This window comes from Drosophila gunungcola, unplaced genomic scaffold, assembly GCF_025200985.1.
Source record: "Drosophila gunungcola strain Sukarami unplaced genomic scaffold, Dgunungcola_SK_2 000019F, whole genome shotgun sequence".
NCBI classification, from domain to species: Eukaryota; Metazoa; Arthropoda; class Insecta; order Diptera; family Drosophilidae; genus Drosophila; species Drosophila gunungcola.
The window spans coordinates 444,549-458,718 of NW_026453201.1; the positions used below are offsets into that span (position 1 = coordinate 444,549).

The following is a 14,170-nucleotide window of genomic DNA, read 5'->3' on the forward strand; positions in this document are numbered from 1 at the left end:
AAACTTTCCCAAAAGTTGTCTTTCTATTGCAGGTAGTATATAAGTCGGAACGAGCCGGATCGGACGACTCTAGCATAAAGCTCCCATTGGAACAATCGGAAAAATAAATGAAAAAAATTATAACTTTACTGTTTTTAATTTTTTTTTTTAGTTCTTCGTCATATAATGTATAATATAATCCGACATATAAATATATAAGTAAAAGTTAAATATTTTAGAATTACGGTTTAAATTTCATAAGAATCGGACGACTATAACATAATGCTCCGATTGGAACAATAAAAATATAAAATAAAAATTTAAAAAAAAATGGAACTTTTTATAGCCTTGCAGAGGGTATTATAATTTCAGTCAGAAGTTTGCAACGCAGTGAAGGAGACATTTCCGACCCTATAAAGTATATATTCTTGATCAGCATCACTAGGCGAGTTGATCTAGCCATATCCGTCTGTCCGTCCGTCTGTCCGTCTGTCCGTCTGTCCGTCCGTCTGTCCGTCCGTCTGTCCGTCCGTCCGTCTGTCCGTCCGTTTCTACGCGAACTAGTCTCTCAGTTTTAAAGCTATCTGCATAAAACTTTTCCAAAAACTTTTCCAATGCATTCATACTCCTATCTCTGCTCACTCTAGCTTGTAGCTTTTAGGAATATATGTTTCTGAATAAAAGGTTTATTGGTCACAATTGAATAGTACAAATGCAGAGAAAAGTGTAAGTCAAGGGTCATAATTTAAACTATTTCGCCTCACAGACTGTTGTCAGCAACAAGAAAATATACCTAAAGATGTTGATGTCATCATCATTCTTAAGGCTTCAATAAACATTAATATATATTATTAAAAGAAGAGGGCCGAGGGAATTGCCTCAAGGAAGGCCTGAATTTGCTACGAATTTGCAAGAAAGATTACCATCAATGTTAACAACAAGTTAAAGTAAATGGTTATCTTTCTAGCCCACTTATCAAAAGTGAGCCGATACAGATATAGGTAAATTCATTTAAATAACTGGGAGTGAAATCATTTGTCGCAACTTGGCGAAAATTGCAGCATGACAAGTTATGTCGAATGCCTTTGCAGAGTCCAAGTAGAAAGCATCTACCTGATAATGACGTTGAAACTGCCGATACAATAGCTGCTAAAAACGGCTAAATTTGGGGTTGTAAATCTACCAGAAATAAACCGATGCCGACTGGATGAAATGTATGGCTTAACTAGAAATGTACTTGCTTATTTATGTATTGAAACTCCCACTTGTGACACTGCCACTCGTCAGACAAGAGAGTTATTAGTTGCATTTAACCGTTTGTAAAACTTATTACGCAGGTTTATATATTTCAGACCACTTGTGTACAATGGCAGTCTATATGAACTTCTAACTATCAAAGGACCATTCCTTTTAATAGTATCGCAAATTATATTAAGAAAGTTAAAATAGCAAACACCAACACTAGCTTGCGACAAGGTATAAAATGGAACCTGAGGCAACAGAGGTTCAAAAGTCATCATCACATTTTAAATTGACACATTCGCAGAGGCTTAACGAATAATTAATTTCTGAACTCACGAAAACAAGATCTAATAATCTATTAAATAACTGTTAAAGGTAATATTTATCTTGGATAGGCCCATACTAAACAAATCATTAACTAATAGGATCTCAGGTGATAAATGAACGTTGCTGGGTATTAAGCTGAAAGAGTGGGGATCCTCCGCCGACACCAGGGATTCAATATTAACATTCCGCAATACGCAGAAATGATCGGCATCCAGCAGTCCTTAACGAACTCATGAAATAATTGCGCCTCAAAAAGGTTGAAATCGCTGTTATGTGGTACGTAAGATTGAAAAAATACAATTTTTGGATAGCCCAATAGCTGAAACACATATCTTGTCTAGCATAAATCAGGAACAGGTCAGAATATAATAACTCATCATTTAAAAAGCTGGAGTTAAGCCAAGACTCAACCAATACTAAAGCTTCGAAGTCGCAGGTAGAAGCCTTTAAAAATACCAACTCAGCATTGGTGCGCATGCGTAGTTTGGAAGAATATTGTTAGGGCAGCTATGGGTGCTCGCGTGAGCGTCGCCTTTAATGGAAGTTTGTACGCAAGAGTTGCGGCCTTAATCGGTAAATCAGAATCTTGCTTAAATTGTGCCGAGGCTGTAAAGAGTAATCCAAGGTGGCGCCATTCTTGTAAACGGTAACAATATTACAAGGGGCTTAAACTGCACAGTTTGGAAGTTCTATTACCATTTTTGGAGCAACTTTGGCAGAAACATAGTTGAATTTCTGTTTCAGTACCAATTGGAGGCGAGGGTAGTTTAAACGAATTATCGAAGATGTAAGGCAGGTTCTGCCTTTTTCGCTTCGGGCCCAGCTGCTTCAGAGTTTCTTATAGGAGTCACTGTTTGTGGGTGAGCTTTTTTCAAGGGATGCTTTGTACTGGTTGGCGATAGTTTTTTAATGTACCGGCTATGTGCTTTTTCTTCTTCATGCTTAAGAGCCCTGGTAAGTCTGCGAGGAGCCTCTTTAAGACATTGCCCAGCACGTCTCAAACGTCTTTTTTCCAAAACAAGCTGTTCAATTCGAAGATCAGTTTGGTATCGGTTGGTTTGCACAATTTCTCTTGTGGTGTAGAGATATTGGCTTCTGTGACGCGTACAGATTCCAGTGTTGGCGCAGCAATCTATGTCCTCCTTAATATTGAGCTGCGGGGTTAGTTCAAAATGGGAACTTACATACTTTAAATTGGTTCTGTGCGATGACAGCCTGTGGGGGTGCTCGATTATTTTCGGGCTTCAGAGAACAGCCATAGGACTAGAGAGTGATCCGATAAAAGGTCTGGGAGCGATTTCACACTTATCAGATTGCGAGAAATATTTTGTATCAGAGCAAAATCAATTAAATCGAGAAGCTTTCTGGGACTTGCTGGCCAGTATGTAGGAGTGAATGGTAAAACGTAGTCCAGTTTATTGCATATTTTGACGATGACGTTATATAGTTGCTTTTCTTTGCGGGTCACAAGGCGAAAACCCCCAGTTGTAACTTTGTCGATGTAGCTTTCAAATAATTTTGTGCAAGCCTTTGGGGAAAGTCGTGTTTGATCGGCCGTGAGCTTTGCCATCTGGATGCTAGGTTCCGTTGCGGCTCTTCTACGGTGGTAATAAGACACAACAGATACTGCACCTTGTAGAAAGTTAAAGTTCTGCTGTCTGGCTTAAGCACGATCTTGAAGAGTGGTTGCGGCTTTTTGTTTTTGTTCATTATGTTTTGTCCTTGAAAGCTTTTTTTGATTTCGCAGAGGGTCACATCGAGTTCCGTTCCTTTTTGCACAACTTGCAAGCCATTGCTACTTTTGAGCTGGTACATACACAAGTTATTTTTAATATATCGTATGTATTGCGAATGGAGGAAATCCATTGTTCATCTTGCTCTTTGATTTTATGCGCGGATTTCTTTTTGTTGTTTTGGCCGTTGGGTACTCTGTTCCTCTTTTTTTTATTTTTGATATCGTTAATGCGAATAAATTAATAAGGATTTGAGAATACGATGTGATTGGTATCGCGGAATACATGACTTTTCGAATCGTTGACGATTTTTCCCATACCATGTAGAAATAATCTTCAAAGAGAGCTCCATATAATAATTAATGTATACAACATTTTAATTAAAACAATATTTCTTACCTAATTTTATGCGCTTTACCAGAAATATATATTTGAAAAATATTGTATTGTAAAAAACCTTTTCATTAGCAAATCATCATCTCTCATCTCTTGTGAGAGAGAGAGAGAGAGAGAGATTTAAAGGGGGGAAGATGGATATTTTTATTCTTTTGTATCGATTGACAAAGAAATACGATTTTAATTTTTTTTAAATCAGACGACAATATTATATAGCTATTTTGCTGTTTTTAAAATTTTAATATTCTTCGAGATTGTTTCAATTTTAGAATAAATCTTTTAATTAAAGATCTGTGACAATTTCACAGTGATTTTTTGACTCTATTCAAGTTTTCTTTTGGAAATCATTTATTAAATTCGTCGTCGAAATATTATGTGACCATTAAAAAGATCGCAGATGAGCTTAAACTAAACAATCAAACAAGCCAGGATTTGGTCAGGATGGTCGAATTGCATTTTTTTAATGTGGGATGGAGTGTCCTATGAAGGTGCGAGCGCGTATGTTTTTTTTCTAAATTTTTGGGTTTCCGCGGTTTATTGGTTGTGTAAATTTTTGTCTACTCTTTTTTACACGTTTTTGTCTTGGCAGGCTTTACTTGAGTTTTGGCACATGACCGAATCGGACGTGAAAATAATGAACTATAATGTTGTTTCCCAATAAGACAGAGAAGTGGACTGTAATTAATCTTTTTATTTAGTAGCAAAATCCTTTAAAGTTAAGCAGCTGCCGGTCTGCTCAAATTTTCGTTTCAGTGTGTTAGTGCTTGCCTGACAAATAAATAAACGATATATACATTGTCACTATTGATACATCAATAAGGCATGTGATGGGTGTTCCCTATTTCTTAGCGGGAGTTAACGAAGAATAATTAAGAAATAATATAAAGGCCTTTATTCTGAAACATACCGGCCCCCCTGAACGACACGCTCAGTTAAAAGGGGAGAATGGCGATCTTAATAATAGGCCGCTTGAAGACCCCATGGGCCGTCTAGACATTCACCACTCGGACCTTAGAATGCTCTCCTGGGTGTACTTCTTGGATGCGTCCAAACATCCATTTCGAGGGCGGAAGGGTGGGCTCTTTGAGTACAACAAGGGTGCCGATTTCGAGGTTCGCCGTCTTTTCGTTTCACTTGCCACGTGCCTGTAGAGAAGTGAGGTATTCGGTGTGCCATCGCTTGCAGAATCCTTGCACGATGGCCTGCAGCTCATTCCATTGCTACAGTCGATTCATATGAGAGTCTGAAACGAAGATTCAGACACCGATGTGTACGGCTGTCCAACCCAAAAATGGGCTGGAGTCAGTGGATCGAGGCTGTGATCGCTGACCGGAGTAAGTGGCCGTGAATTAAGGAAATCTTCGATTTGGGTAAGAGTGGTTGACAGTTCCTTAAAAGTGATTGCGGCTCCTCCACCGACTCGGCGCAGATGCAGCTTGCTCGAACTCGCGACTCCCACAAATGGTGCGGACGGAGGTATGAAGTGCCAGTTTACGCCTTCTCATGACAGGAAACAGGCCAGTTTTTAATCCTTAGCTTGCATTTATGCAATTTTGCGCATTTCGTTCAATTTCCGTCGGGCTCCATGAAAAGTGATTCCATTGTCGGAATACAAATCGGATAGTGTTTTGCGAGGGAAACAAAAACGTTTGAAGGCAGCAAGTTCCTTATAAGATTTTTCATCGCAAAGTACAGGTGGGTGCAGTTGCACATTTTTTTTTTTTGTGGCGGTCGGGCAATATGACCCCGACTCAGCTTGGACCCTTTCAAAAAAGGTCGTGGTCAATCAGTGTTGATGGAAGCAACCCTCGGGAGGTGCAATCGGCCGGGTTGTCTTCCGCGCGTACATGATTCCAGCAGCTTATGGGACACTCTGTTTAGATTTCGGCGGTTCTATTTCATACGAACGTGTTCCATCGTCGAGGTGGAGCTGACAGCCAGTGAAGAACGATTTCAGAGTCTGACCAACAAAAAGTAGCTGCAACTGGAATCGCCAAAGACGATTTTATAAGAGTTAACAATTTACTTAGTTACTTACTTAGGCAGCGGTGAGTTCCAATCTCGGTATAGAAATTGTTTTTATTTGAGCTTCCCGAATCTTGCCAGCGATTAGTGTGATCCATGTTCCGGCGACCGTTGTTACCCCTTCTGTATACAACGGCTCCAACTGCTTGTGAAGAGGCGTCCGCGAGTCCGTGCAGATAAATTGTTGCCGAAGGTAATGGCAATGTATCGAGGGATTCGACACGGAGACAATGCTGGCAGCTCGCTCGCTAAGATTATCCACCTTCTGGCAATGTGATCATTCAAAGGCTCATCCCATAATATTTTCAGAGCAGCCCCAATATTTTGACATGTTTTGACTGCTTTGTTGCTGGCTGGTAAGCGCATTCCACCGGGGGAATAGAATTCATTAAAGTTTTACAATTGTAATTCCTTTTGCGTAGGTTATACTTAGCATCCGCTAGCAGCCTTCGATGAGGCCTTCATCTGTGTCCGCTCCTGTTGATATGTCGTCGACATATGCATCCGTTAATAAAAATGAAGCTGCTCGTGGATATTGATGCAGATGGCCCTCTGTCAATTGTTTAAGGACCCTTACTGCCAAAAAAGTGATAACTCATAGGTGACGGTTAATAACCGATAGTGTTGAATTATTTTTTTTCATCATCTCGCCAAATAATCCGATGTATAAGCGATCGTTGAGATGCCATTTATCAAATACAACACGACATTTGGTGGTTTTACTTTCAGCTTTGATGACTGCATGGTGGGCTAGGAAACAACATTGATTTTTTTGCAAGATTCTTCGAGTGCTCCCATATGCCCGCGCTGTATATAATCTTCTTCTGCTGCGGAAAAGGGTCGCTCAGGGGCGGCACTTCCTTCTTGAACGTTTGTAAATGTTGACAAAAAGTTTGATTGGATCCATCTCCATGAACCTCCTCACCATCTCATCCAAATCGATTTGAGCATGATTAGCTGGCTTTGGTGATTCATTACATAAAGGGCCCGAGTCTACAATTACCGAACCAAAAATTGTGTTAAGTACAAATGTATTAGGTTTACTTATCAATTTTTGTTGGGCTGTAAACAAACTCCAAAGTTTATCCGATCCGACTATGACATCTATATCTCCCGGATCGGCGAAGGTGGAATAGGCCAATGTAACTCCTTGTAGAGCTTCCCAATTCCTTGTGCGTAACTCTTCGGCTGGAACTTACGTGGTTAAGGAACTCATAGTCAGCGCCTTTATCTCCTGGACATCCGTCGAGACTCGGGATTGCAATTCAATTTTTGCACACCCTCGAGTTACGCCAGCGGCTTGTATAGAAAGCCCAAACACCGAAATACGTGCGTGAATAAAAGGTGCGCCGAAAAAGGTGAAAGCCTCTGTGTACAAAGTAATAGTTGATCCCGGATCCAGCAGAATTCGGCAAAAACGTCTGGCGTCCACAATTGTACACCACCTGAGCTAGTATTGCAGGAATAATTGTCTGCGAACGAGCAACAATTGCAGTCTCTACCGAAAAATTTGAAATCCCAGTTGTTAACGCTTTGGTCCTTGTAGAGCTGCTCTCCGGCGTATAAGTTGGTTGGGGTCACGTTCCCCTTGCGAGTTTTGATGTACCAAAGTGTGATGTGATTTTTAGGACTTAGACAATTAAAGCACAACTTGTTTTGCTTTACAAATGATCGGCGATCGAGTAAGCCCAATGATTAAAAATTGAGTGCAGGTTATAACTGATTGCGGCTATGTGCAGAGAACACAAGCACTTCCTGACGAGTTCGAGGCAATGCTGGCGACGTGTACGCTGGCGATGCGTTTCCCATATGTTTTGGTTGTAATTTGACAAGATTCCAGAGCATCGCATATGGAAAACAAGACATCTATAAATACTTCTATCTTCACTTCGCTAGAGCAAACTTCTGGGCGTTCGGCCCAAGATTGCCGTGTTTATGGAGCAATATGTGTATTAGCCATGGATCTCACTGATCACAACCAAGCGCGTGTAATCCTCGAATGGATTCGTCCGCTCCGTCCACTACCTTGCGTGGGACGGACACTCCAGACGCTGCGATATTGGGCAAGGCCAAAAACCCAGCAATAAATGATCGCGTTATAAGTGGCTTTTTGTCGTACCCAACGTAATTTTCTTCGATGACGGCAATAGGTTTAACTAAATTGAGAGCATCGCCATCCAAATGTGATTTCAAGTAATGGAATTTCTGGTAACTAGTGAGGTTTTCGCGTCGGTCTACGGAACCCATGGACATGTCACAAAATTGAGGACAGTCCTCGTAATTGCCTCGGAAAGTAGGAATCCTGATCTTATCAATTCTTAAGTCCGTGTGGGAGTCTGACTCTCGAACCTGCTTTCTTGAACCTGCTCTAAAACGCTGTGCTTGCGTGGTACCCAACCGCTCAAGCAGGTCCTCTGAGTTGGCGATAGGAGTGGACGTTGCTACTCTTTTCTTCTCTGCTAAAGCGTTTGCGCTGATACAAATTCCGAAGCACGAACATGTGCACGTGTGAATCCACGCTGTTGGTTCACTAATTGCAAAGACATTGCAACACAAAGAGGTTATGTCCGATTTTCACTAAGTTGTGAATTAAGAACACGAGGATTTTACCAAAATGTTTTTGTAAACACCGAGACCGAGGACATCCGATTAGAAGGACCAAAATGTTTCCGAATAAGAAAAGGAAGTGAACTGTAATTAATCTTTTATTTGGTAGCAAAATCTTCCAAAGATAATCTGCTGTCGGTCTGCTAAAATTTCCATTTCGGTATGCTAAGCTTAACGATATATACTTTGTCCCTATCGATACATCGATACGACACGTGAAGGGTGTTCCCTATTTCTTAGTGGGACTTAACGATAAATAATAGAACTTATGTACTTACTTAATCAACAAATAAGACTTAAAGGCCTTAATTCTGAAACAAATGTAAATAAGAATATTTAATATCATTAAGTGAGATATAGGATATATGATAAGATAATTCTGGGATAACTTTGAGTTTATGTATTTTTTATTTTGATGTGAAATAAAATTGTAATTTTTAGTTGAAAGATATTAATTTTTTTTCGTCTTGACGAAAAAACAATTTCGTGGTATACCAGAATTTAAAGCATTTGCATTACACCCCTATATGAACGATAAGCCAGACAGTAAAGCATGTGCATTATATCCCACTTTTTCAATCGATTGAATGCGATTTTAAAGTTATATCAGCAGAAAAGGCGGCCAAGCTTATGGAAAAGTAATTAATGTTGTAGTATGATTATTAAATACTGAGTAACGGACCAATTAAGTAAAGCATTTGACTCTGTAATTTTAGTTTTTTAAACTCGACCTGTTAGTCTTTCTTAGGTGGATCTTAAGTTATCTAAGGGCAGGACTCAAAGGTTCGTCTTCAAAAATTCAACTTATAATCTTCTCCGTGTTACCTCCGGCGTCCCAAAAGGGAGCCATCTCGGTCCCTCCCCTTAGCTATAAATCATTTTTGCACAGTTTATGTATGCAGATGAAATTAAATTATTTCAGCAGTATAAAGATTTTTCCTGCAACAGTGACTAGCAGTCCGATTTAAATCACTTGCAAAACTGGTGCCGGGATAAATTAAAAATTTAGTCGGCTCTAAGTCTAATGTAATGACTTTATTCGTGTCACTTACACACTAAGTGAATGCTTTTTGGGAAGAATTGCTCTTGACGCCCTTCTCGACCCAAAACTAATATTTTCCGATCATGTTTCGTCCATCTCTAATAACGCTAGGGGTGTGCTTGGTTTTATTAAAAGGTGGTCAATGGAATTCGAGAATCCCTATCTCACCAAGACTAATTATTTCGCTAGCTCGTCCGAGTACGGTTCTTCCGACTGGAGTCCGAAATCTGGAATACATAAAATAACAGCTTTTTACCTTTTGCTTTATGGCGCCTCAACTGCATTGAAATTCGTCTAAAATAATTTCAGTCAGAAGTTTGCAAAGCAGTGAAGGAGAAATATATATTGAAAAATATATACTCGTTGTTTTTTATAGCGGTTTTAAAACGCAAATCTTTCGTGGGCCACCCTGTAAGAGCGACCAGCACTTCGTATTTTCAGGTTTCGAAAAATGTTAATTTAATATTAACATTAAAACAATAGAAAATTTCTGTATGAAAGGAAACTTTGTTTCCTTTTTACTGGCATAATTGCGGTTAATTATAAACAATTTTTTTATACCTAAATCAAGACTAAAACAAGCTAACAAAGAGATCTCGGAAACTATAAAAGCTAGAGATTTGGGTCGTGGAATGCAGATTCTAGTGTTTTCTAAGCAGCGCAAGTTTATTTCAAAACGGAGCCACGACCACTCTAACGCCCACGAAACCCAAAACATGTCTGTCACGTCGCTCTGAAACATGTTAGACCGTAGGTGTTGGTGTGTGTGTTTCGGTCATATTTTTCGGTACACACGAGCTAATATTTTAGAAGCTATTTGGTATTGAAGTCCTTTGCCTCCGCTCTGCCGCCGCTTTGCCACGCCTCTGCCGCTAATCGATGCAGTACAGAGGCAAAAAAAAGAACTGTGGTGGGGGGTGGTGATGTTGCACGTACTTAGCTAAGTGTTGTCTATGCAGTTCGACAGATGGCGCAACCTAAACTTCGATTGTGTTTTAGGGGAAATATAATGTTTGAATTCTGTTGTTGTGTAACGGGTATCTTATAGTATTTATTCAAACAATTTTTCTTCAATCAAACTATTGAAGAAACTTATTTTCGTTCATGGTTTTCTTATACTTACAGGCCCCCGAAAACGAACTGCAAAAGTCGCACGACCAAAACCCGGGCGCCCTGAGCGAGCACCAACTTCGTGTCCTGGCATCGCTTCAACGACTCAATATCCCCGATTGGTTCCGTCAATACAACAAAGGATCCGGGCAGGCTCCAGATGGCACAAATGCCGCGACTGGGGAGTCTCCCGGCGCCTACCGTCCTGGCAACTTCTCGCGCAAGCGCACACAGGACTCGGGGCGCTGGCAGGGACTAAACGCAAAGACCACCTCTCTTAACTCCTTGGGATCGCAGCGCTTCGACCGATGTCCTTTACTGATGAGTCCCTCAGCGCACAGTCACCACGGCGGTCAAAGCACATATACATGCAGCTCCACGACAGGTCACGGCCAGGCGCCCGGCCAGACTGGAGTGTGTGCCTTGCGCTGGTCAACCTCGCACCTGAACTCCACCCAGACGTCACCCAGTGTCTCTCAGCGCGAAAGTTTTGCCCGCGGCGCACCCATCAACAGCAGCTTCATGTCCGTGTCCAGCAGCAGCGGGGTATTGCGAAAATCGTATCGGCAGCCGTACCTGGGATGGCGCAGCACCGAAAAGCTGTCCCAGCGGACTCCCCATGAACGGTATGTACGAATAAAGCTAAGATCAGTTACCTCCAACAGCTTAAGAAATTAACTTTTAAATTTTTACAATTTACAATTACAATTTATCCGATGGCTCTTAGCTGGCAGGGATGAAAGTTAAATGGGAATGGTTTCTGAGCACATTGATATATCTAGTTTGTTGGCTTTGATCCATTTATTATCTGGCAAGATATGTAAAATTGTTTCAATTATTATCTTCTAAAAAAATGCTTTAAAAATAATAATCTCTGTAAATAAGAAGTAAATAGTAAGAATTGTATTCGTCGCTGCGAGCCCAAGCACATTTTTGAAGTCTTGTTGACAACAAAGACTCTTTCGGTAGCTTTATGTCTGAGGGACCTCTACAGAGTGAAAATCTCGTGCAAGTAAAATAAAGCTTCACTATGTTGACGGGCTTAGCTTTGTTAATTTCTTTTATAAAAGCATAAGGAGTAAAGTATTGGCAGCAGAGGGGAGCACTGTAAAATTTGTAGGTAACACGAAGGCTGTTGAATACGTTAGAATAAAGAACTTCACTTTTGGTAACGCGAGAAAATGGTTGTTATTCGCTTCATTAACTTAACTATCCCCCCGACTCCCTCGAGTCTCATGTGGGTTAGGGAAACGCTTCTGGTTCAACAATTATTTTGGAGTTGGATAGTTAATTTTAACAATTAAAAATTCTTAGCCTTCGAATCAACCCGATCGCTCAAAATTCAGTTCCGTAAGTTCGTGAAGTGCCCACCTGTTATAATCATGCGGTCCACATCGCATTACGTCAAAAGTGTTACGCTGCTCGCTGTCATCTTACGCGACACGTGGACACACTTTCGTAGGCGTAGCAGCGTATCCCGAAAGCCTAAGATTTCAGCGCGGATCGCTCGGAAGCACTGGATCACGTTACGCTGTTCCCAGTCAGCTACACCACCTTTACCCTCCCTTTCTGGACAGCGAGCCGACCACACCATTATCCCAAAATCGGCAGAAAAATTCAAATCTTGTAACCGTTTTGCTGGACTACGGAACACCTCAACGGTAAGGCTAAGTCATTGCAGTTTGCAGACTACGCCTAGAGCGATCACTCTAATCGCAGAGTCTCTTTTCATCTTTTATTTAGGTATTTATTAAATTAAAGTTAGCAAATATCTGCCAACATAAACATAGAACCCGACTCACATTAAGTGGGAGGGGCAAGGACAGGTGAGTAAGGATGTTTGTTAGAATTAATTAAAAAGTTAAGATAATGGTTAACGCAAAGCATCGGCAAGATCAGGCCCGAAAAAAAAGACATCTTGATTGTAAGCGGATTTGGTAAAACATCATCCTTACTTAAGTGGCGTGAAAATACAGTTGGAGTGAGGAAGAGGGTATAAGTAGGATGAAGTGTTATCGTAACTAAAAGACGAGTTTGTGGACTGGAAAAGTTTTGCAAATAAGTTCGCAATGTCGAAGTCACTAGACACAGATGTCGTATCATATTGAAGGTATGATGGAAATGGATTTTCGTTTCGAATTAACAAATGCGTAGAACTGCTTGGGTTGTCTTGAAATTCTTTTCTGCAACAGTTAAGATAACTATTGTAACATTCGGAATTGTGGACTAAGAAATTTGAACGAGCAATTAGATACCTCGAATGGTCAACTTGCAGCCCGGTTCTCTTAAATTTCTTAAAGAGTCTGGACATGGAGTTTTTCAGGAAAGCGAGTCTACGAGAGAACCACAAGGGGTTTATGAGACTCGTTTGCAGAGGGAACAAACGTATCGAAAGCTGAGTAGACTATACCATAAAACTGTTCTACAATGTATAAGGGATCATCGTTTGAATCCATAACAGACCAATCGAGTTCCGATTAATGCCTATTCATTTCTGCGAATTTAGCTCTTCGAAAACAGCGAAATGATGGTTCGATTTCGGGACATAACAGTATTGGAGCTGATGCTTCTAAAGTAACACCAAGTGTAGGATGGTAGGCTGGAGAGAGGGCTAATTCAATTAAATTAACAGAGCATTCAGAAAATATCAAAAAATACATTTTGTTATATTGCGAACATAAAACGCGAAATGGATCATGTACCTCGAAATTCGTCTTCAAAATATCGAGGGCAATAGGTCGAAAGGGACGAGTAGACCTTACAGGGATGGAGAACCGTATTTGACCCAGTAGGTAGCTTGAATGTACAAGCCCAGTTATTAATTTGTGAAGGAACATGACACCATGGCAGGTCCGAAGATCCTTGATCCTTGCGTCAGTAGACGCAGTCTATCCACGTAAGATGGTAGGTGACGATAAGTATCCCAGTTTAAACCACGTAAAGCAAACAAAAGGAACTGTTTCTGTACCGATTCTTTAAGGTCCTGATAATTGGTATATTGATGAGACCAAACGCACGAGCAGTATTCAAGAATTGGGCGAACCAAGAAAATGTATAAGTGTATCCTTAGACCATCGACCATGCCAATACCTATCAGAGAAGTTTAAATTGTTGTTGAATAACACTCCAAGGTCTGTTACGAAATTTATACTTTCAAGATCATTCAGATTGTTCAAATCGGCTTGCAAATGTTCATGAGAATTAGGGCTCGATAACGGCAAACAAAGTTTTACGTCGTCAGTATACATCACAACACGAGAAGAGAGAACTACTTAACCAAGTCATTTATGAAAATTCCAAATAGTAGTCGTCCAAGGTGGCTCCCTTGCGGAACACCTGAACAAAAAGTTAGAGAATGTGCTTTTAAAAGTTACTTTCTGAGTGCGGTTCAACAGGTATGTTGAAATCAATTTTGTCAACGGGATCAGGACTCCTAAGAGTATTAGTTTTTTCAAAAATAACTGATGGTTCACGGAATCGAAAGCCTTACTGAAGTCCGTAAAAATAACATAAGTTTGATAGTTATTTTTAAAAGCGCTTCTGATGACAGGTAAATTCAAGAAGATTTGTAGTCGTTGACCGTCGTTGAATGTAGGACGGATATCTGAAAAAGTTTATATAATGGATAACACAAAGCATCGGCAAGATCAGGGCCCGAAGAAAAATACGACTTGATTGCTAGCAGATTTGGTAAAACATCATCCTCACT

At 40.4% G+C, this 14,170-nt stretch overlaps 1 protein-coding gene across 22 annotated transcripts in view; it reads left to right on the plus strand.

Moving 5' to 3' along the window:
- The window catches only part of LOC128263826 (uncharacterized), a 457,572-nt gene that overhangs the window by 170,587 nt on the left and 272,815 nt on the right, over nucleotides 1–14,170 (plus strand). For 21 of the 22 annotated variants that reach the window (XM_052999086.1, XM_052999084.1, XM_052999081.1 and 18 more), the window contains one exon: nucleotides 10,477–11,087. The exons of the other annotated variant lie outside the window; for it this stretch is intronic. In XM_052999086.1, coding sequence (XP_052855046.1) covers nucleotides 10,477–11,087 — 611 coding nt within the window. The remainder of the gene's footprint in view (nucleotides 1–10,476; nucleotides 11,088–14,170) is intronic. 22 annotated transcript variants of the gene reach the window in all.